The 23,664-nt window shown below is 41.8% G+C and overlaps 1 protein-coding gene across 2 annotated transcripts; it reads left to right on the top strand.

Annotated features, from left to right (window-relative positions):
- On the top strand, window positions 1-12,255 carry LOC134184289 (collagen alpha-1(X) chain-like). 2 transcript variants are annotated; one of them, XM_062651941.1, is made up of 15 exons: window positions 1-46; window positions 106-423; window positions 2,895-3,012; window positions 7,161-7,214; window positions 7,661-7,705; window positions 7,765-7,836; window positions 7,942-8,013; window positions 8,069-8,122; window positions 8,847-8,900; window positions 8,960-9,013; window positions 9,081-9,143; window positions 9,197-9,253; window positions 9,317-9,346; window positions 11,625-11,691; window positions 11,776-12,255. In XM_062651941.1, exons 3-15 carry the CDS (start codon window positions 2,971-2,973, stop codon window positions 12,108-12,110), a joined length of 999 nt encoding a protein of 332 aa, XP_062507925.1. In that variant the 5' UTR covers window positions 1-46; window positions 106-423; window positions 2,895-2,970; the 3' UTR covers window positions 12,111-12,255. The 2 variants fall into 2 exon arrangements, with proteins under 2 accessions (XP_062507925.1, XP_062507924.1); XM_062651940.1 differs by lacking the exons at window positions 1-46; window positions 106-423 and having other exon boundaries at window positions 2,501-2,911; window positions 2,977-3,012.
- The last annotated feature ends 11,409 nt before the right edge of the window (window positions 12,256-23,664 follow it).

Below are 23,664 nucleotides of genomic sequence, written 5' to 3'. Positions count from 1 at the left end.
TTAAGTGTTGAACATGAATTCAGTCCAGTTGCAGTTACACACACTGGTTCGTTTTGTTCTGCAACAGAATTATATCAGAGCTTAATCAATTTAGTGTTCTTCAAGGTTCTTGGCCTAGACAGAAGGTCGTCGATCGACATTCCCACTAAAATGATGCTGTCGTGTCACAAAAGTCCTCTGAAACTGATTATGTAATAGTCTGGAACGACCGCGGAAAAGCACGGAGGCGCACTCATGCACACAGTGTAACAGCAGACCAAACATACGGGACAGCACAGTGTGAAAATGTAAATCAATCAAACTGTACTAACTTCTGTTTCTTATTGTATTTGGCAGACATAGCTCCGCTAGTATCTTGTCTGCGGTTGAGATAACAAAGTATGACTTTGTTGTACTTTCGGTGGATGGTTCCAAAGCAGAGTGGTAAGAATGATGATATTAGCACCATTCACAATTGGTTATTTCTCTTTTCAATTGATTTGATAAAAATCTAGACTTATTTTACTAAATGTTCTTACATTATATCAATACTGGTACGAGTAGGATGACTCATGATTAGATTTGTACACAATTGAATATACACATCTTATACAACTTCAGTAAGTAATCGAAATATTTAGTTGTAACTTATATCAGATTACGTCATGACAATGGATTATATATTTTAGAATCAGATATTGCTATTTTAACTAAAAGAAAACATAGTGTTGAATCTAACATGCTGTTCACTCCTATACTGATGTATGACATATGTTATGAGGTGATGATGGCGGTGCTAGTTGTGGTGTATTATTTGAAGCTAGTTATTCTGGGATATCATTTGTGTTTGTTCCAGTGACGTGTTGTAAGAAGAAAGTACAGTCTTTCTAATACAGTCTTTCTAACACAATTCTGTTGAATGGAGCTGTAATACTTGGGCAACAAACTAAAAAACACATCTGTGAAGTCTGTCATGTGACATGTGTGTATTACAGACAGCAGTCTCAGAATGCTGAGACTAGTCTCATTCACATACTTTTAACCTCACTTGTGTTTGGTTTCCATCTCTCACTAACTGTCCTTTGCAATATACAAGAGCCAGACGTAGTGAGGAGGCAAGAGTCTGGGAATGAGACTTGGCTGAGACCATGTGAGATTAGTATGTATGACTATAATTAATGTATTGTCTACATACAGTTTACAACAAGTTTTTGTTGCACTCTTAATAACTTTTATTTGCACCTGGAATAGCAGCTGATATAGGCATATTGGGTTTATATCAGAATCTGTAAATCTTGCGTGATGCTAGGTGGTAGCTTGAACATGCACAATTATTCTGTACATGTATGTTGTCTGAATTGTCCTTGATAATATTGCAACTACTATGCAAACTTGTACAATAATACTTGAATACATCTGCGACCTCCATTCTTACAGAAATGTTTTTTCTGATGCTTGTAGTATTTATAATGACAGGCACAACAGATGCACAGTTGAGAGGACAGAAGCTCTTGTCTTTATTAAGAACAATTTTGAGCCTTATGAAGTAGAATAATTTTTATATCAAGTACAATTAAATCAGATATTGGTTATACCTATTTTATTGACGTATTGGCCAAAATCCCTTTATTGGTGCAACACTGGTACCGTTGTATGTAAAATTAAACATTTTTATGGAACTGATTACATTTGTTGTATTGAGGAGGGTGAGGGTAAACACTGATTATTGTCTCAATGAAGGCTCAATCATAATATTATGAAGTTACATACATGTATGGTCTGGGTCAGTGGATGGATTGTTGTGTGTTTACAAGCTTTTTGAGTGTAGGATTGCGACAACAGACATACCTACAGCTGAGAACCTAAAAAAAGCTGGCTTGATATAATTAATGCTAATACAATGTTGCCAGTATGAATGCTCTGTGATATTGTCATATTACAGTTTAAACTCATTGCGAGATGCAGTCAGTAAACTGGACATCGGCTATTTTTCTAGGAAACGTTGCACTGTCTCTGTAACCGGCTACTAACACAACAAAGTAATAAATAAATCATTTCTCATCTTGTCTCTCAACAGCCAGTGTAACGCAAGGTGTCCAGCGAAATTACAGAGAAATACAGAAAGTTTTGTATTTGTTTCCTCTTGCATCGATCATGCCAAAATGGAACTGCAACTTTGAAGTATTTCCTGCAGTTCCTTGGTGACGTGTTGTATACTTTTTTGTTCTTTGTTTTGGGATTTTAGGAAGAGAAAGATGTTGAAGTGCTAGCTTGTCGAATCCTCAATAGCATGTCATTATGTTGGCATCATATGGGAGAATTAGTAGATGAGGTGACAGGAAGAACATAGTGACTAAAAGGAAATTTAGTCAAATCTTGTTATGTACGTATAAACACAGAATGTCAGTGATGATCCAGCTAAATAGCTTAACAATAGTAATTTCATTGGCATTTTTATTAAGTCCTAGATATGTTCTAAATGTCCAGTTTAAGAAATTCTTATCACGTGTATCGCCATGGGTAGGGGAACCCCCTTTTATTAATTAATTGGCCAGACCTGCTACTGCAACTTCAACTTACCAGACGCGCACGCAAGCAAGAGAGCCCACGTATACGCATTTAGAACATGATGTCATTCATTCCCAACAACATTTCCATGCAACGGCGACGTGCACGAGAAGTGACGAAGCGTGGGTCTAGGCGAGGGAGTTAATTTTGGGAAACATGATCACGCATACTATATATTCGCATCTACTCCGTCACTTGTCATTTTATCAGGCGGCTCGTTACGCGATATTTTGTGTATCCGACGTGAAACACTGATATGTGGAAGTTACCTTGTTTTCTATTTGCTCTTATTTTCTCCATCTTTTGGTGCAACGGAGACTCGAGCTCTGAAGCTACTGTATGTCCAGGCATGAAGGGAGAACCGGTCAGTTAGCAGACGAGTCTTTTGTCAGTGATACGACTATTGATGCACTGGAAATTTTGATGCAGGGGGTTCCTGGCGTGCCCGGTCCACCGGGAATTCGAGTAAGTTTGCTGCTCACGTAGAATATATCGTTAGCTTGATTAAATTTTGGCAATTTTTTTGTTTATTTCTATTGATATAACAGTGTGCGTCAATGCGTGCGTGTGCGTGCGTGTGCGTGCAGGTGTGAGTGTGCAGGTGTTTGAATGTGTGTTTGTGCGTATTTTTGTGTTTTGTTTATGATAAGTGAAGGGGTGTGGTGTGTAGGTGTGCTTGTCGATGTGTGTGCGTGTGCGTGCGTACGTGTGTGTGTGCGTGTGTGTATGTGTGTGTTCGTGCTTGTCTGTGTGTGTTATGTGTGCGTGTGCGTGTGTGTGTGTGTGTGTGTGTGTGTGTGTGTGTGTGTGTGTGTGTGTCGCGCGGACGTGTGGGTGTGCGTATGCGTGCGCGTGCGTGCGTGCATGCGTGTGTGTGTGTGTGTGTGTGTGTGTGTGTGTGTGTGTGTGTGTGTGTGTGTGTGTGTGTGGTGTGTGCGTGCATGCGTGTCTGTGTGTGGGGTGTGTGCGCGCGTGGTGTGTGTGTGGGTGTGGGTGTGTGTGCGTGCGTGCGTGTGTGCGTGTGTGCGTGTGTGCGTGTGTGCGTGTGTGCGTGTGTGCGTGTGTGCGTGTGTGCGTGTGTGCGTGTGTGCGTGTGTGTGCGTGTGTGTGTGTGTGTGTGTGTGTGTGTGTGTGTGTGTGTGTGTGTGTGCGTGTGTGGTGTGTGCGTACATGCGTGTCTGTTTGTGGGGTGTGTGCGTGCGTGGTGTGTGTGTGTGTGTGTGTGTGTGTGTGTGTGCGCGCGTGTGTGTGTTTGCGCCGGTGCGCTCTACGCTAGAAGTGCCGAAATCGATTGACAGGAAACTATTGACAGAGTCTGAGACTAAGTTGGACATTAAGAACAACGGTATAATCGGTCGTTGACTGCATACAAACATATGAAAAGTTGTACTTTATATGTAAGAGAAAGTTGTCCCTTAGACTTGAATATTTTGATCCGGCGTTATTAGAGAAGGAAAAATGCAGGGATTAAAAATCAACATTAAATTTATTCAAAATTAATATGGATTTTTTAAACTGACACTAAATCGTTCGAAATTAAGTTATTATTAACTCGCACGCTATGGTCTACAAACATATCTATGTATATACATGTTCTTTGGGTTACAATGGGGTTATTTCCTAGTAGTTGATACCAATTATATCTAGAAATGTCTAATTACAACGCATACCATCTCGCTACCATATAATTAAAACTACATAAAGTCACTCTATTAGACAAAAAAATAGATGAGCAACGACGCCCATAATTATTTTTGGGTACACTATTGTTTGATTGCCTAATACATGATACTGTACTGCACTGACAGTCATCTGCGTAGTAAAGAAATAATTGCTCTATAAAGCAGCGGTGAGTAATCGGTAGCTGCCTTTCTGGCTTCTACCGAGTCTCCTTTCCCGCTATAATCAATTGGCGATTACAATATATTATGATATTGTAGTGTAATACAGTTACGTGGAAATAGCTTGATGTACAAATATTAGGTATCCGTGACACATGTCGAAGCCCATGAGGCTTTTGACTGGGCACTCTAGAGCCAATTTTTTAGTGTTGTGATATAGCAGTTAGAGTATATTAAAGGTATACACAGTTTGCCGCTGCGGACATGAAGAACGCAAACCATTGTTAGATTACCAAGCGTTTGACAAACTTTGCAAGTCCGTTGGTCAGTTTCAAGAAATAGAGGAGAAGATTCTTTTAGACGATTTAACACCTGGGTGTTGAATTCATTCATCTTTTATGTTCATTTAGCCAGAAACGATCATGCCATTTCAGACGATGTGGAATGTACGATATATCAAATGCCTAAGTGTAAAGACTTACGACTTATCTTAGAAAATTCCGTTCTATAAATATATATGTATATATACCTTTACAAGTTAAATATTTTACCATCAATCAACTTATAGAACATACCAAAATGTTATTCCGGCAAAAGTACAACACTATAACAGAGAAGGTTTGATTACATCGACGACAGCAACAGCAAGGTGAGACGGGACAAGCATATTTTGACGTGCTAATGCAAATTTCCGTAAATTGTGTTTTTGATCCGGGAGGATACGACAGTCGTATTATATATATATATATATATATATATATAGAGAGAGAGAGAGAGAGAGAGAAGTGTTATCTCGTTGTAACATCAGTGGCATTGAATCTTTTGTTATGAAATGCCAATTTCGCTGGGTTGGTCACATGTCTCGAATGCCTAATGATAGAATTCCCAAACAACTCCTTTTTGGTCAACTGGAACAGGGCCATCGTCATCAAGGTTGTCCTAAATTACGTTATAAAGATTCTATCAAGGCTAATAAGAAATCTTGTGGGATTGACTTCCTGCATTTTGAGAAACTATCCAGTGATAGAACAAACTGGAGATCTCTCTGCCGTTCATCACTCCAACAGTTTGAAGAAAATCGTATTAGACATCTTTAAGCTCAACGTCAGAAACGGAAAGAACAAATTGTTCCTACCAACAAGTCATTTGTTTGCCAATCTTGTGGCAAGGAATGCCGTTCAAAAGCAGGTGTTAAATCCCACCAGAGACACAGAGGACACTAAAGAGAGTCATCACTGTTATCAGTGGACATGCCATCATCATATATGACATGGAAATACACAGTGAAGACATGTTACAGAAACTTTACGAACAAACCAATCTTCTAAGCCAGTCCTTAGGTCAAGTGCTGGCGTTAGCACGGATACTCTGTAAGACGCGGCAGTTAGTGTGACAGCTACTCGTATCGTAGTCTCGCGCAGCCAACTCCTCCCCGTTTCAGAACGAAGAGTCACAGGCGAGCAAGGGTTGCCGCAGCCGATCATTACGATTCCGAACGTAATGAATCTTACTTTTCTCAACCTTGCATTGAGTCTATTTGTAAAGGGATATGTAAAATGGATAATGTGTATTTGAAAGGCAGTAAGATCCTTGTAGAGGTAAACATTGCTAGTAAACGTCTTGATTTTCGTATTGACACTGGAACAGACGTGTCTCTTGTAAATGAGCAGTCATGCAATTGTTTATGCCAGCCAAAGTTAGCTGCACCGGAACGGCTTAGAAACGCTCTTTGTGCAATCATGTCTTTCATGGTTACTTTCAAACATTTTGTTCGCTTTTGTAATACCGAGACCTCTATCCAATTCTTCGTCAAGAAAGGCGGATGTACAAATCTGTTAGGCATGAACTTGCTAAAGAAGATTGGTCTCGCTCGACTGTACAATACCTATCTTCATAATTTGGAAACCAGAACTCACGCACAAGGAATCTGCAAAGGAGTCTCCATGCCAATCATCTGCTCTGACTAAATTTATTTCGCAGTGTCCGAACGTATTTTTCGACGCTCAGGGTTGTTGCAGTCAATGTGCAAGAGTGAGGTCCAGTCGAATGCATCTCTTAAAAATTTGTGTTTGTGTTGTACGGGGAGGTATTATAGTGTATTAACCTATTACATGTAAATAGCTTGATGTATATATTAGTTATCCGGGACACGTGTAGAAGCCAGTGAGGCTTTTGACTGGTCACTGTTTGAGAGCCGGATTTTAGTAATGTTGTGTTATACCAGTTAGAGTGGTTATAATAAAGATATCCACACAATACCCTTTCAATATCCATTTGTATTTCCATGCAATGCCGGCTACTTACTCCTAGTCTATATCTAAAAGCACGAGACCTTTCTGAATAAGAAGAGATGATCGATTTCATCCCCATTCAGTATAGCTAATTGTCTGCACATTTTGGTATTTGTAAGTCGAGATCTTCTCCTTGTACTGTAGGTATTCTCTCGTTTGTGAGAGAGCAGTATCTATTGGTACGAAGTGAAATATATTATTATTATAAACTTATCTTTTCTCTCACGTTACATACACAATAATTGTTAGTTTGCTATAATTTCACACCTACACATTATTATGACATCCGCTTGCTTAAATCAATCCTGCCATAAGACTAAGACTATTGTTAGCATGTAGAAATAACACTCTTTGGACAGCACAAATACATAGCAGTGATAAAAATATGATTGGCAAACACAAAAATATTTAAAAATGCGTAGTTGTCGTCAATAATTAAAATACACTGTTTACATACTAATTATTATTATGTAACACTTAGGGTCATACCGGTTCCCAAGGTCCTCCAGGCGGATTAGGTGGTACTGGAGCAAAGGTTGGTACAATAGATATCAAACCGTCATTTAATTTGTTGAAGTACACACGTATATTTCTGCTGTATTTATTTCGAAGACAACCTTTTTATGCGGTATTTCTAGTTTGACAAAACTTCAGCCTTACACATTATCTGTTGTTACTTAATCATATTTTATGGCTAGTGCAGCGAAAAAATGGTTGTTACTGATGTTAAGCAGTCGTCTGGATACAAATTTCAATTGATATTAATTAATTAATGAGTTAGTAGGTAACACGCAAACAAAGAGACACTGATAGACAATAAAATTGCAACACACGCACGCACGCACGCACGCACACACGCGCCCAGAAACACGCATACACACATACAAGCAAATAAACAGACACTTAAACAGAAGTATGAACAAACAAAGAAACGATTTTAGAATTTCCATAAACTTACCCTAAATGTAATTCTATTAAAAGGGTGAGAAAGGAGACGAGGGTGCAGTTGGTTCTACAGGCAAACAAGTCAGTAAATTAATGAAATCAGCCATCTAGCAATATCTAGTTTCTCTGTGTATCTACAGGGCCTTCCAGGCTTAACCGGTCCTCCAGGTCCACCGGGTCCACAAGGTTCTCCGGGAAAAACTGGATCAACAGTATGATAGTCATTAAAAACAAAACTTATTGACAAATTAATAAATAATAATTTATGTCACAAATTGTTGCTACCCATTGACTAACTAATACAAATTGTTGTGCAGGGAGCGGTGGGTGTAATCGGTCCAGCAGGTCCACCTGGCCCCCAAGGCTTACCTGGAAAGACTGGACCAGTAGTAAGACGAACTCGTACATATTGTAAACAGAGTGTTTATCTAATTCTTTTTGCAGGGCTCTTCTGGGCCTAGAGGTGCTAGAGGAGAAACTGGACTACCTGGTCAGAAAGTATGTACAATTGTCTCAAACACTCTCTAAAGATTAAACAGGCTTGTGGACTGGTTCACGAAAGGAAGACTTCGGCTAACCGAAGATCTTAAGTTAAAAATATTAATATAACGTTGTGTTTGGCATTTTGTTAATATCTACATGCATTACCGCAATCATTCATCAAAACCTACATATGATAAACTAACTAAATTGACATGTTTCTAATGGTTGCTAAAACTCAACTTTTTGAACAAAGACCTTACAAAACAATCTTTAGGATTAACACCAACAAAATGCATGCACCGATATACATGAAGAGAAATATAATTTGCAAGTATGCAACTACATCTACTCTTTTAAACAGTTTGACTACTGCAGTCGCTAAATACTTAATTTGTTAAAATTGAATCACTTTTGACTTCAGGTAATGCATGGAAAATGGCAACAATAGAGTTTTAGTTTATCGAAATATTTTATTTCACAAAATTTTTTGTCTGACTTAGAATTTTGAGTTGCATGCCCCACAAGATAATATTACAGAGTTCACTAAAATATTATTATACGATTGACAATTTGCTCATAGATTACAAGAATTTTTAACGATCATATTAAAAGATTATTGTTTTCATGTTTTAATACATTTTGACATAATTTATCTGTAAGCTGATTTTGGCAAACAAACTTAACAAATGTGTTACTATCATTGTCAAGATTTTGTAATTTTACGCTCGTGCTTTTCTAGGGAGATAGAGGTCCAACAGGTCCGAGGGGCATAGAGGGATTGGATGGTGTTCCAGTATGATTTCACGACATAAATTCTTATGAAGCTACAACTAATTTCTGTAATGTATGTAGGGATCTGCAGGTCCTGTTGGTACGCAAGGTCCGCATGGGCCGAAAGGAGTAAAAGTGCGTTACATAATAGAAAAGAATAAATAATCATTTTACTGATATAATTATTTGTTTTTATTATTAGGGAGCCATTGGATTGCCAGGAGCAAAGGGAGAGGCGGGACCGCAGGGCATCGCTGGACCAGAGGTTTGAAATTGAGCTGAATTTCTAATGTCATGATAATGTTTGATTTTGGTTAGATGAGTGAAGATGTTTTAAATCGCTATTTTAACCCGGTCAAGGGACTTTTACAAAGGGTACGCCATGGATGAAAAGTAACGTTTCTTTCCAAGTCATTATGGGACCGTTATGTGTTATAGGTACAAGGACTGGAACAGTGGAAACTACAGGTAACGAAATGTACTTCTGATCAACGGTCACGCCTTTCTTCTGTTATTTTAATTAAACGAAACGCCAACGGCTGATAAAGTGTACTAGACCAAATGTAGGTATAGTGGGAGCTCTAGAGCTGCTGCTGCAGACATCTTCACTGCTGTCAGTGAAATTTATTTGCACAAGTCCTGCTGTAACCAGTAGGACGTCCGAAAAGCGAAGTAGCTAATTTCAATAAAAAGATTTGCTAAACCAGAATTTACAAATCGTCGATTAAATTTTAGGTAAACGAGCAGACAAATTTTTTCCTCTAACTATGATTTGACTAAGGCATTCTCGGCTTGTACTTTGAGGCAGCAATGGATCAACAACAATAAGCAAAGAACAAAGAGCGTTCAATCAGAAAGTACTTTTTGCTACTTTACCAAAATGAACAGTTTTTCCAAACCCTTGCAAGTAAACGAATTCTTTCAGTGCAGCTTGCACTTGGTTTCAGTGTTGATGGAGAAACGGCCTCTATTTGGGCAAGAAATCATTTGCAGTTACAGGATGTCTGCAGTGGCAATATATCCTTACCTCTTGTATGACTAACAAGTTCACGATAACTGCTCGATGGAAAGAATGTAATACCAATGTTTTCTAAACAACTAGTAATATAGCAATTTGTATTTGTGCGTTTAACTCATGAATCACCTGAAACTTTAACAATAAGTTGGATAATTTAATTTTAGTAACAAGACACAAATGCAAATTAATTATTAAATTACATGCCCATGGCGTTTACAGTCAGGGCTTGTTTTTGACATCCATCTTCATAGTACCGTACACTAAACCTTTGAACGGAGGTAGCTACAACTGCATATGAATGTGATAATGTTCTAACCTGCTTGCTAACCAGTGTATAACCCGGGCAGCCCGATTACTAACCGGATGTCCGGATTACTAACTGGATAGCTAGAGTACGACAGCAGACAACCAAGGCCAGCCACAAAAAGAGACGTGCTACGAGAGGAAACAAGAAGTTTATTTGAGCGAGGAAGCAACTTTGAGCAAGAAGCCCGGCAATTCAGTCTCTCCTGACCTCGACAAGGGACAATGACTGCTTCGTCAATTGCTACGAGAACGTCTATAGGAATCGGGAAAAGGGACATCAAAATTCTTGAGTCTTCCACTGCTTGGCTGAATGACTTGATAATTAATACTGGGAAAAAGCTGATACACGTTAGTTTTCCTTTGTGGAACGGCTTTCAAAACACACTCTTTAGCAATAGGTTGCAGTTCTCTGTATCGCGAACAAAGTCCATTCAAATACATCACTTTCGTGGAAATCACTGGGTAACGTCAGCAAGTGACGAGACTGGTGAAGTAACCCTCTATGACAGTTTGTTTCTGGGTGACATATTACAGGATGTTCAAGGTCAACTTGCTTCAATTTACAGAACGGAAAACAGATATTCTTAAGGTTAAAGTAGCGTCTGTTCACAAACAGAATGGCGGATGTGCTGTGGTTTGTTCGCTCTGGCATTTGCGATTGACGTAGTGTCTGGAATAGATCCATCGTATGTCCGATACAGACAGAGTGAATGAGGCAGCACGTATTGCAATGTATTTTGAAGAGAGCTATAACTTCATTTCCTTGTTTCATGCCTGGAGAAAGGGGTGCAGTTACTGTCAAACGATTGAGACCAGCCATTGTTGCATTCGCTGTAAACTGCATCTGCCGTCTACCAGAGGAATTTTCAAGTCCAACTGTTTCGTTTTTGAAGTGTCAGAAGCTCGTTCACATGCGTTGCGTGAAGGCAGAAAAGTTGTTTTCAAGCACGTATCTGTGCGCCAGTTGTCGACATGGAAAATGCATGCATGGTTGTTCGCGACATTTTGTTGATCGTTATATCTGACTTAATGTTACCGTCAAGAGTATACTATTTGGTAAAGTGGTCAAGAGAGTCATGTAGTAATCAGCTCTTTATCCGGATTGCAGAGACCGACCAACTGGTTACTTAACCGTACAAATGGTTAACTTGTTAGGGATCGGGATGTCCCGTTTAAAATCTGGACGTCCGGTTAATTAACCGGCGTCCAGTTCATTATCCGTACAGGTTATTAATCCGGATATAACAATAATAGCTTTACCATTGCTTATGTATTCATTCAAAGTACGTGCAAGACAATTATTTAATGATATGGTTATGCTTTACTAAAATAGACTTGCAATTTACAGGTTGAGCTATATATCTGTGTTAGCTAAAGGTAACTATATTAGCACTAATATGTTTGTCCATAATTATACTTTAGTGGGTGGAAAGCAAAATGCCGGTTGCTGCTTATATTAGAGGATCAGGTTCAACCCACACTATTTCAGGTGAAACCATGTTTTTACCGCTTTTGTTATCAATAGTGATATTGTGTTGGAGTTCTGATGCGAGTATTGTGTACGTGTTTCTAGGTGTAGTAAAGTACTGGTCGACGTCCAGTCCGTCCTTTTTGGTTGGCGGTATCACTTACAGCAACGGAGCTCTTACAGTTCCATCTGATGGTATTTACTATATTTACGTACAACTGCGCGTCAACAAGTCCAGCGGTACTGCGGCTCCATACTTCCGCGTAAATGGTGGAAGAGTGATGTGGATGTATTACCGACTGAACGGTGGAGACAGAACAAAATACAGCGGCATTATCCAAAGCTTAAAGAAAGGCGATAGCGTTGACGTATATGGAAATGGGTATCCTTACTACATGGAATATCAAAACTCGTTTTTTGGTATGTTTAAGTTGAATTGAAGAATCTGTATGGCGACATCTTGCACTGGAAACTGCACTTTAGACTAGCAATCAAACCAACAATTGTGTAAAACTTGATTGTAATTTCTTATATAATCTGATGGTTACGCTGGTTTTGCAAGGAATATATTTTCTTGTACAAATTTTCCTGTTTCTATGTTAGCTAATGTTAGTGTTTTGAATTAGGCTCTTGTCAAGTGTCTTTGTTAATTATAAAAGACATTTCGATTGCCTTGGTCCTAACAGATTCCATTTTACACTAAACACTGTGATATATTAGTTGAGTTCATCTGTAACAACAGTGTCCAACTTGCTCCATTTGTCGCTGCGGTTCGTGTTGTTTTCTCTCCATCATTGCGCAAGGTCACGCCACATCATCTTCACAATTAAGATGCTCATAAATGGGCGACGTTCGACGTCAATAGAAATCAACATAGATCGGTCAGTAGAATCAATAGCTGTTGTTTATTATAATGTAGTAGTTACAGTAGCAATCCAGATGAAGTCCCTAAAATTTAGTTCTTATCTTCACCAGCCATTTTCCCCTCTATACATGTTCACATTCTCAGAGTGGACTGACGGTAGTGCTCATGGTCATGTTCTGCTCAACTTGCAAACTGTTTTGGACGTTATGCACGCACAGCGTGAGAAATCTGATTCTAGAGAAGGCGGTTTTAGTAGCAAACGTTTCTGTTTGATTTCCAATAAATATATACACAACAATTATAACAGCAACTTTCAATAGGGCTGCTCCAAGACAAGAAAGCTGACCAGTACTACAGCATGTGCTGTGCATGACAATAGGCATGTCTCAATAAAAATTAACCAAAGCAGCTTGTAGCCGTATTTGAGATGCAACGGCCGTTTTGAGCAAGGGGACACAAACCTAGAAACTCAGCAATCATTACGGACTCGTGTGCACCCTTATATACGTATATCACGTGTCATATTATATTGTCTTGTGAATGGATTGGTGATCTGTTTAGAAGTGTGCAAGATGCAGCAACCATCATGAGAATGCATGGGGTTTACGTGGTGAGACATGAGATTTGGTCTAAATAGCTGAAATTTATGCAAATGTGTGAGAGTTGGCAGTCCAGGTAACGAGCCTCGGAGGATGTATAACTAATTATTTAATCTATAACTTTATCAATGTTCTTGAATTGTTCATGGCCAGCGATGTCCACAACAGCCTCAACAGTAACTAAGCCATTTACACCCTTGGTATGTGGCACATCGCACGGATACAAATGAATAGTTAATTGCTATAGCCACATGGTACGAATATAAATGAATTACTATTGAGGCTGTGCCACATAGCTCGGATATTGAATTAATTATTTACTATTGAAACTGTTGAGGACATCGCTGGCCATGAGCCATTTCATAACATTGATAAAGTTACTTGCTAAATCAAGTCCTACTAATCAAGGGTAAACTAACAACTTGATCTTTATTGAGTCTAATTTGAAGATGTCATGCACAAAGTGCAGACTAGAGAGAATCACGCGTATCGTTAGGATTCTTTGCTTAATTGTTATGTGTGCAAGACTGCAGTCAGATCTACAGCTGCTTGATAGTGTGTAACTGTTCTATCCATCCATTCATAAACTTGTTGTATTACGAGAGGAAAGTGGTGTGTACGGGCTGCCATGCGTGGTGGTTGCGCTTACATTGGTATACACATTCGGGTTTCTTCTATAGCTACGTAATGAACATATTCGTGAGTAAATGTAAGTAGTTCGAATGCAATTAGATCAGCAAAGAAACCGCTGGATTTGGGTTGTCCTAAAGTTCTTTTACTCTATTGTCAGTGCCTCAGGTATGCATATGCTGCATGCTGTTTGTTTGTGTGCGTGCGTGTGCGTGCGTGTGTGTGTGTGTGTGTGTGTGTGTGTGTGTGTGTGTGTGTGTGTGTGTGTGTGTGGGTGCGTGTGTGTGTGTGTGTGTGTGTGTGTGTGTGTGTGTGTGTGTGTGTGTGTGTGTGTGTGTGGGTGCGTGTGTGTGTGTGTGTGTGTGTGTGTGTGTGTGTGTGTGTGTGTGTGCATGAGTGTCTGCGTGTCTGTGCGCGCGGGCGCGTGTGTGTGTGTGCGTGTGCATGCGTGTGTTCATGCGCGACCGTGCATGTGTGCGCATGGAAGTAACAAGTGATTTCCAGCAGTGAAAGAGAGTACCATGTACTAATAAACAGACTTAATGTCGCACTGTCGGTGTTCCGAGAGAGCGAATAATTGAAATCATGCAAGATACATAAGCAGAAGGCGCGTGCAGGTGACTTCATGGAAGTGTGCATGCGACTACATGGTTGTACGTAACTCAGTGATATGCCAATGTCAAGCATGCGCAAGCCGTTGCTCTTGATTTCACGCTTCGCATATCTGTTTCATCTCCCAAAAAAATTGTCTTTTTGCTGTAGGGTTCAAATTTAAAAATCTGCAATATCTCTGCGGACTCTTGGCCTAGTAAGCCCGGTTCACAGTACGACGCTGGCACAGCATTGTGCGAGCGTCCTGGCTGCTGGTCTATATCCCGAACACGTCCAGTGACTGACTTTCGAATGGTTGAAATGAAGCACGTACTGTCAGCGGACTCTGGCTCACTTTCGGTTAGGACGCTCGATTATAATTTTTCTCTATTCCAGCGTCGTAAACGCTCGTCTAGCGTCGTGCGAGCGTCGTGCGGGCGTCACGGACGCTGACATGTTCACACTGTGACGCTGACGCTCGCTCATTTTCAGCGTCCAGCACGCCCGCACGACGCTCGTACCAGCGTCACAATGTGAACCGGGCTTAGGCGATGATCTCGGTATGGTTATAGACTGTGGATGCAGATGTCTATTTATTTCGTAATCTAGAATGTTGCTGGCAAAAGGTAACCGACCTTTGCAGAATAGTTTACTTAATTAAAGGGTGAGACGAAATTGCATGATCAGATTTTTAAATCATGTGTTTTGTGGTACTATGTTCTTGAAGATTTATACGCAATGGAATCATTATTGTATTCCCATTAGCAAGTGAAACGAAATGATCAGATCCTTTGTGTATAATCTACTCTGTTGATCAGTACACACAAAATAGAACTATTTTGAGTTAATTGCCGTAACATGTTACAAATGCAGCAGCTCTATTATAATGGACACCCCGTGGCGTAATCCTTGCCTTAATACTCACTTCTCCGACATTCCTCTTTGGCAATTGCTGCGCCTTTCTGAATCAGCAGACACTCTTTGAAGCAAGAATGTTTGTAGGTTGTAAAGGAAGCGTGTTTCACACATGCAAGCATTCTGTGAAGGCGATAAGCCACTTTTATCTGCTAGTTTAAATGTCTGGAGGGCGGCCAATTGCATAAGCAAGTTCCAATAACTCAGGTCGACGGTTTCACTTTGACATACGATCGAAACACTTTAACCCACATCTAATTGTCTCTTAGTGTACCATTAGGATCGACATCCTCTAACGATTCAAGACATTCTTAACAGATTCCTCATAACCGCAACAGTAAAAGTGACGGTGACAGTAAATATAAGGGTGATGGCAGTAAAGGAATTGTAGTAGTAGCAGAGGATCTATTTAACAATATCTAGTCGCCACCTGTCGCTAGAATACTGAATAGCACCAGCTACTTTTTGTGTTGCACTACCGCTCCCACTAATTGAATTTCAACTACATAATGGTATGTATGCCAATGGTATTCCAATGACTTCTAATGCTTGGTATGCCACTTGATACCAAAATTAGCCCTCCTTTGTTATCCGCTTTATCCCACCATGTGTGACCAATTTTATTTTCCTGTTACTCTAATTAAGGCGTTTTTTGAATCTGGCTTTATATTTTACGGTTTGCTAAAAATTTATAGCCCATAAATAGCATAGACATTACAGAGTGTGTACGAACAGTAAACAGTCTACACATATACGATTCCAGACGTCACGTCGACTTGATCACTCGATCTTCTACACCAAGGTGGTCTCAGTCTCTCTAACTTCTTACTTACGAGGTGTCATTCAAGTGGCTGCTGGTCTTCGACCGGACGAGTAGTTCCCACGCCGCATTCGGACGTCGATCACCCGAGGATTTCCAACGTCAACAAAGAGCTACATGCAAGGATGTCGACTTAAGACGGAAAATGTTATCGATTGAAGAGCAACGATCACGGTGCTTATTGGTAAGGAGCTTTAGATGTCGACGACGAAGACTTATCAATCGACGAATCAAGATTGTTCGTATTTATGGAGTCGGACCGAAACTGTCTAAACCGTGACTGCTTCCCATTGAAAGTGTAGTCGTCGACGACGTTTTGCGAGTAACAGTGCTAGTGAAGACTTTCTAGAAGAACTTCGCTTTTGTTCGGGAGAAGGACGCTCCGATACTCACATTACTCTTGTTTCTCCAGTTCCCGCTGTCGACGACAGCAACGTTCGACTGGACTGCCACGGCAAGCAGGTCAGCGCACGTGACTTCCATTACTACTGAATTGTACGAGAATGCCAACGGCTGTCGTCTCTTCGATGTTTAAGCATGTTATATCTGACGACAGTTGGAAGATCGACGAAGTATAAACATATGCGGCTAGTTGTGGCATTAAATTTGAGTTAAATCTAACCAGTGACAAGGCTCAGACACTTTGGGACTGGTGGTTAGTCGTCGATTGCTGTCGTTCGCGCGAACCGGGGAGAGAAATTTTATCAAAGACCGGTAGATATTTCTGTATACTGAGCGTGACAGCTCGTGTTCAAATGAAGAACCGTTATTGTGATGTTTGCAACAGTTTAGATAAGACAGAGTCAACGATTTCATACGTAAACTGGACCTGTCGAGTAGGAATTTCATTTTCAGTGGATAAACGTTCGCAACCATGAGTTAGTAGCAAAGGACTATCTAGGCCAACAAACAAACCACGACAACACAAGTAAAACTATGCCAATATCGAGCATTTTTCAATAGAAAAGCCTCGTATAGCTCAGTTTAAAAAACCTTTGATGTGTAATGTAAATTGTTATAAAAACAATGTACATGTGCTTCAGAATAAGAGTTGTAGACCAATTTACTTCGTTGTGCAACCCACCCCAATCTCAGATTGGCATAAGCAATTTACAAGTAACTTTTTCCGGTGATTCGGTTGATATTGGAAGCGCAAGTGTACGAGAGAGCGAGCTCGTTAGAGGACGTCGACAAAACGACGACTTATTGTTATGTAGTGGACGTTGATCAGACTATAGTCTGCAATGCAGCGGTCAATCTGTCTTTTCAGAGAGTTGTAGCTTTGAAGGAAACAGAGTTCTCCGTGTTGGACGACGGGAGTATCTGCGATCACGTGACTGATATCTATCTCAAGGTTGGAGAATTCGTTCACATCAACGAGACTGTGTTTCGCCGTAATGTTTTCCCTCATAATTACTCCACATCTCGTAAGGAGTGGGATTACAGAACGTTGCCTATCATTCTGTCTGCTGTTGCATGCGCTATCACCGGTCTGTGCTGTTTCCTAGTCTTTGTAACGTACTGCCTGTTTGGCGAGCTAAGAACTTTACCAGGAATATGTACGATGGGTTACCTTCTCGCTCTCGGCGTTTTACCTTTCTAATGGTGTTAGTGGAATCCGAACTTGTCGAGAGCAAATGGCTGTTCACATTAATGGGGTTTGTGCTCCACTACTTTGCTCTCACTCATTTCACGTGGTCATCTCTTACTGCAGTCAATCTGCTGAGGTCATTTGCATTTGCTTCGACCACGTCACCACAAACTAAGACAAGAAAGCAAAGTGATACTTTACAACATTATCGGATGGAGAATCTCGTTTCTTGTTTGTGTCTCGTGTCTTGGTTTAGGTAAAAGCACCAATGTGAACATTGGCTATGCTACGGACTAACTCTGTTATTTGCAAGAAAAATTTTCTTTCATACTTGGGTTTATCACACCGGTATGCACAATAGCATTCTTCAATTTGGTGCATGACTGTTGTTATTTTGGTGTTGAGCATCTACAAAACGGAGCAGTCGACAGAGATGGCCACCTCAAATTGCCGTGTGTCCAACACGAAAAGGAAACTGCGCAGATTTTACCAGAGTATTGTCTTTGTTGGGCCTCACGTGGATACTCGCAATCATGGCGTCGATAAATGGTTTGGAATTGTTGTGGTATTTTTCTTGGAATATCTCTGCTGCGTGGACAAACTTTGCTAGTGATATTTGTATTGAATAACAGGACTCGACATCTCTACACAGTTTAATGTTTAGAAGACGTCTATCTTCTACACAAGTGGACTCGAATTAATTAACAAAGACGCCAAAACACCGACGTCAACGAAAGCGATTGAAGTTAGAAGTTTTTGCAAGCTCAACAATTCGTTGTAGACTCTGCATTGTTGCCGGTAATAGTTATAGTGCTGATTTGTTTCATTGTTATCTAATTGTTTCTATAATCTATTAGATGATTGCATGGCAGAGAGACTTGCAACCTGCTTTCTTCCTACACATATAAAGGAAGGAATGAAAGCCTAGAAATAGTTGTAAGATCAATGCTTCAATTCTGTGCCCTAGTCTGCTTTCTAGCTTGTAGCAGCATGTTACGCGCCGCTTGAAGGAAGGTTAGCGTCGGTACACACGCACGGCAGAAGACACGCAATAGACAAAAGACATAGACGTACAACTCGCACTACTAACTTTATCACCACCGTACAACAACTAATTCTGATATACTAGTCAGTAGAATATATTCTTGAGCGTCACCGGCATTCAGTCATTTCGCTTAAGTCAATATGAGTACCTCCCCTTTTTCTAAACGTTATGATAATTTGAGTAACCCAAAAATAGTCGCTTGTTGACACGTGACACCACTCCCCTCCAAGCTGAAACTTCGGGAATTCAACTTTCACTTCTAGTTACCGTCATCAAGCGAACGACTGAGAAAGTCGGCGGCATTATTATCTCGTCCCTTGATGGTCTCGATCCGCATTCTAAGTCCTTGAAGGTATAAAGCCCAGCGCATTACGCGATCGTTGATAAACTTAGCCTTGCTTAGATACTGTAAAAGTTGATGGTCGGTCTGGATAGTGAAATCGCGACCATACAAGTAGCATAGGTATTTTTCACTGCCCAAACCACAGCCAAGCATTCTCTTTCAATAGCCGAGTATTTTCGCTCGGCTCCGGTGAGCTTCTTGCTTCCAATCCGACTGGAAACAATTTGCCGTCATGAACCTGGAGTAAGACGGCTCCGACGCCTACCTTTGATGCGTCGACACGCAACGTATATGGCTTGTCATGATAGGGAAGATTTAGCACAGGTCTGCTCGTCACGGCATGTTTTAGCGATGTATATGCTCTCTCTTATGGTTCCACCAATCAATCTTGTTTTGGTTGCACCTTTTTGGTATGACCAGTCAGAGCTACGGCCACCGCGCTGAAGTTGGGAATGAAATCTCTATAAAACCCCGCGAGACCTATAAAGGCTCGAAGCTCTTTCTTAGTTGTGTGTCTCGGTGCACTGGGTATTTTAGAGATGTTCTCATCGTTTGTTTCGATCATACCTTTTTCAATTTGATGGCCAATAAAGTCTAAAGCCTCAGCTTCGATCAAGCATTTTGACGGTCTCACCGTCAAGATTGCCCCTAGAATTCGCTCCAATACCTCACGAACGACATCTTTAGAAACTTATAACATTCATCAGGGGTAAAAATAGCTGTTTTGATTATATCCTCCTCAGCGACGGGGATCTGCCAGTATCCTTTACTTAAATCTAGCTTACTAAAGAATCTACCTTTTCCAAGCTTTTGCACGAGCTCTACAATCGGATTTATCGGTTCAGGGTCTGGTATGGTGATGCAATTAAGTCGGAGATAATCTACACAGATGCAGTTAGTCCCATCTCGCTTGCGTACTAAGACCACTGGTGATGCATAGGGCGACTCTGAACGACGTATCACCTTCATTTCTATCATTTTATGAATGTCCGTCTGCCAAGACTTGCGCACACTGTACGGACCTACATAAGGTTTACTGCTAACTGGCACATCTGTCATCAAACGAATGTGATGGCTTACCAAGGTCGTTGTTCCAGGAAGATCTGTAAAATCTCCCGCAAACTCTCTAAATAATCCGACAACTTCGACCATTTGCTTCTTGATTAGTCCGTCTCCATAATTCACGTCTTCAAAGGATTCTGTGCTTAGGTAACTCCAGAGTTCCAATAATCCGTCATTGCCCGCTGCTTCTTGAGTGCCGTCCGTTTCTTCGCGATAGCAGAACATATGGTTTCCAGCAGCGGTCCTCTCACATAGTCATCTGACTTTGGCATCAACTTCTCACTTCGCACACAATATCTCTTTAGAAGATTAACGTGATAGGCTTTGACTTTGCCCTTCACGTTGATTCTATAATCGTTCGACCCAGTTCGTTCTTCTACGGAGTACGGTTCCTTCCATTGCATCTTTTATTTTTTGTCTCCGTTGGTAATAGAACAAGGACCATGTCACCCTTTTCAAACTGTTGCTGTCTTGCCCTTAAATCATAATGACGTTTCTGATATCGTTGTGCATTTCGTAATTCTTCTTGTGCTATTTGTGTAGTATGCTCAAGCCTCTCCTTTAATTCTAAGACATATTGATAGGTAGTACGCACATCCGCGTCATCATCTTCTTGCGTCCAGAGGTGACGAAGCATACGCATAGGTCCCCGCACAGTTCTCCCAAAGACTATTTCAAGTGGAGAAAACCCTGTAGACTCTTGTGGTACCTCCCGATATGCAAAAAGCAGAGCGTTGACATATCTGTCCTACTGCTTGGACTTTTCTGCACACAGCCGTCTCAACATCGTCTTCAAAGTACCAATTAATCTTTTTACGAGACCGTTGCATATGGGATGATAAGGTGTAGTGGTGAGTTGACTGATACTAAGTAGTCTTGACACCTCCTTCATGCAATACGAAACGAATTGTCTTCCCAAGTCACTGAGAACTTCCTCTGGTAGTCCAACTCGGCTGTAAATGTCGAGGAGAGCCTCCGCTACCGATACCGTATTGATGTTCTTGAGAGGAACGGCTTCTGAATATCTGGTCGCGTAGTCGACCATTGTCAAGATATTGCGATATCCGCTTTCATTAGGCGGGGACATCAGTTCAACCATGTCGACTGCAACTCTTTTGAACGGTACTTCTATTATAGGCATATTTTGGTAGCGGTAACCTACCACAAACTTCCCTCTTGTCTGTGCGCTGGCAAATATCGCAAGATTTACAGGACTGGGTCACCTCTCTTCGAACCGAGGGCCAGTAGAAATTGCTAAAGACCCGGTCAATAGTCCTCCTCGATCCCAGATGACCGCCCAAAATAGACTGATGAGCAAGTTCCACCACTTCACGACGTAACGGGTCTGAAACCATGACTTGCCTCACTGGCTGTCCTCCATTCACCCCTGGATGGATGTACAATCTATAGAGGATACCATCTTTGATTTCATATTTCGGACCATTTGGTCGTCCGAATTATACATAGCATCTGCCAAATGTCTGTATTTCTCAAGTGTACGGTGCTGATTCTCTAGTTCTTCTAATCGTTCTTTATCTACCGTGTGCAACGGGCTCGCCTGCGCTACCGTCAACTGGATGGTTGTTTCCTTTAACTTTGCTTGGGCCCTCGTCACTACAGCGGCAGTGTGGATGTCAGAATCAGCTTGATGAGGGCTCTTTGCCCCCGGAACGTTGCCAATGATAGTCATAAATGTCGTCTTGAAGACATAGCGCTTCCACTGTGCCTGACAAATAAGGGGGTCAACATTTACATGGGCAATCGGTACCTTCTTGATAGAGTTATCGACCAATTGGATAAAGCTATCGTGCCCGGTGTACTGGTCATGCCTCACAAATTGTTGCTTGACAATGACTCCACTACATATGGTGTCCTTGAGTGCTGTGATTCTTGCACCTCCGACCCAACCTTTAGCAATGGGCATACTCTCAGACACGGCTGTTCTCACAATTGCCGTAATAATACTTATGCGCTGCTCTCCTCTTGGCTCTAGCGTCGGCGGTCTTAGCGGTCTTGTGATAAGACGTGTTTCATTGTGATCGACCAACTGTTGGAGACCACAAACATCCAGCACTGACGTCTGTAGAATCGCTGGTTCTCCCACCACGTTGCAAACTGTGTTCATCTGTAGACTTATCCTCGCCTGCTGCAGCTTTGTATGTGATCTTGGTATTTCCGTTTGTCCCACGTCTCACAAGCCAGCACCTCTTAGCCTCGTGACCCAATTTACTACATATGTAACATTGTGTCTTAATTCTGGACTTACATTCTGACACTCGATGTCCAAACCTCTTGCACAGGAAGCATTGAATAGCAGCTTTCTGAGACTCTACACGAGATTGGATGTCTTCATGATCGACAGCTCCTGAATGCCCAAAGATTAGGCCAGACGTTGAAGCGGAGTGGACTGGGGGTGGGGACTTGGGGTGGGGACTGGGGGTGGGAACTGGGGGTGGGGACTGGGGTGAGTTGGGAGTGGGGTCAGGTGGCGTTGGGTCCTTGGGGCCGGGGGGTTGAGTTGGGCTGGGGTGGGGTTGGCGGCTGGGGGTGGGGACTGGGGTTGGGGGTTGGGTGGTGGTGGGGACTGGGGTTGGGGGTTGGGTGGTGGTGGGGTGATGGCTGAGTGGGGGATGGGGGAATGGGGGTGGAGACGGGGGTGAGTACGGGGGTGAGTACGGGGGTGAGTACGGGGGTGAGGACGGGGGTGAGGACGGGGGTAAGAACGGGGGTGAGGACGGGGGTGGGGTGGGGGTGGGGTGGGGGTGGGATTGGAGTGAGGTGGGGGTGGGATTGGAGTGAGGTGGGGGTGGATGCTGGGGGCCGGTGTGGAGGTGGGCTGGGGGTGGGGGTGGGCTCGGGGTGGGGGTAGAGGTGAGCGTGGGGGTGGGCTGGGGTTGGGGGTGGGGGTGAGTGTGGGGGTGGGATGGGGTGAGGGTAGGGGTGGGATGGGGTGAGGGTGGGGGTGGGCTGGGTGTGTGGGTGGGCTGGGTGTGTGGGTGGGGGCTTGAGGAGGCTATAGCCCCCCAAACATTTTGGGCGTGTTACTTCGCTTCAAATAAAAGCAGAACTGTAATAATTATATGTTACTAAACAGTGACAGTTCTCCTAATCTCAGAGTAGTATGTTGACGATCGACGACGACGTTAGCTATATGTCTATGACAGTACACATCATTATTTCAGTATGATAAAAGCAGTGTCAAGAAGTTGTGTACACTTAAAGAGCGCATGACCACATCACTTATTTGAGACGTCGCTATCCGGCAATTGCAGAGTCAAAGAAGACTGCATCAAAAGGCATGCAGAAGCCTATTCATCAATTCTTTTTCAAATAATTCTAGATACTTACGGTCGACAACCCGATTGACCGGACAATGGAATCTCTTGCGGATCCGCTACCTAATGATTTGCTTGCATTCCACGGTACTTTCTACACAGATGTTTCTATCTATTAATTAAAAAATTATAGCTGGACCTATATTACTCTCTAGATTGCGAAATGGTAAATTTGTCAACGTCGTTTGCACTGAATTG

Source organism: Corticium candelabrum, chromosome 9 (assembly GCF_963422355.1).
Source record: "Corticium candelabrum chromosome 9, ooCorCand1.1, whole genome shotgun sequence".
In the NCBI taxonomy this organism is placed as follows: Eukaryota; Metazoa; Porifera; class Homoscleromorpha; order Homosclerophorida; family Plakinidae; genus Corticium; species Corticium candelabrum.
Note: the sequence above shows the minus strand (reverse complement) of the source record. Positions and strands in the feature narration are given on the sequence as shown.

Excerpts from the sequence above, each read along its gene's own strand:
- LOC134184289 (XM_062651940.1), top strand. The coding sequence starts at position 2,804 with ATGTGGAAGTTACCTTGTTTTCTATTTGCTCTTATTTTCTCCATCTTT. Across the intron at positions 7,706-7,764 it reads TTGGTTCTACAGGCAAACAA|GGCCTTCCAGGCTTAACCGG; the intron begins GTCAGTAAATTA and ends GTGTATCTACAG. Across the intron at positions 8,123-8,846 it reads CTGGACTACCTGGTCAGAAA|GGAGATAGAGGTCCAACAGG; the intron begins GTATGTACAATT and ends GTGCTTTTCTAG.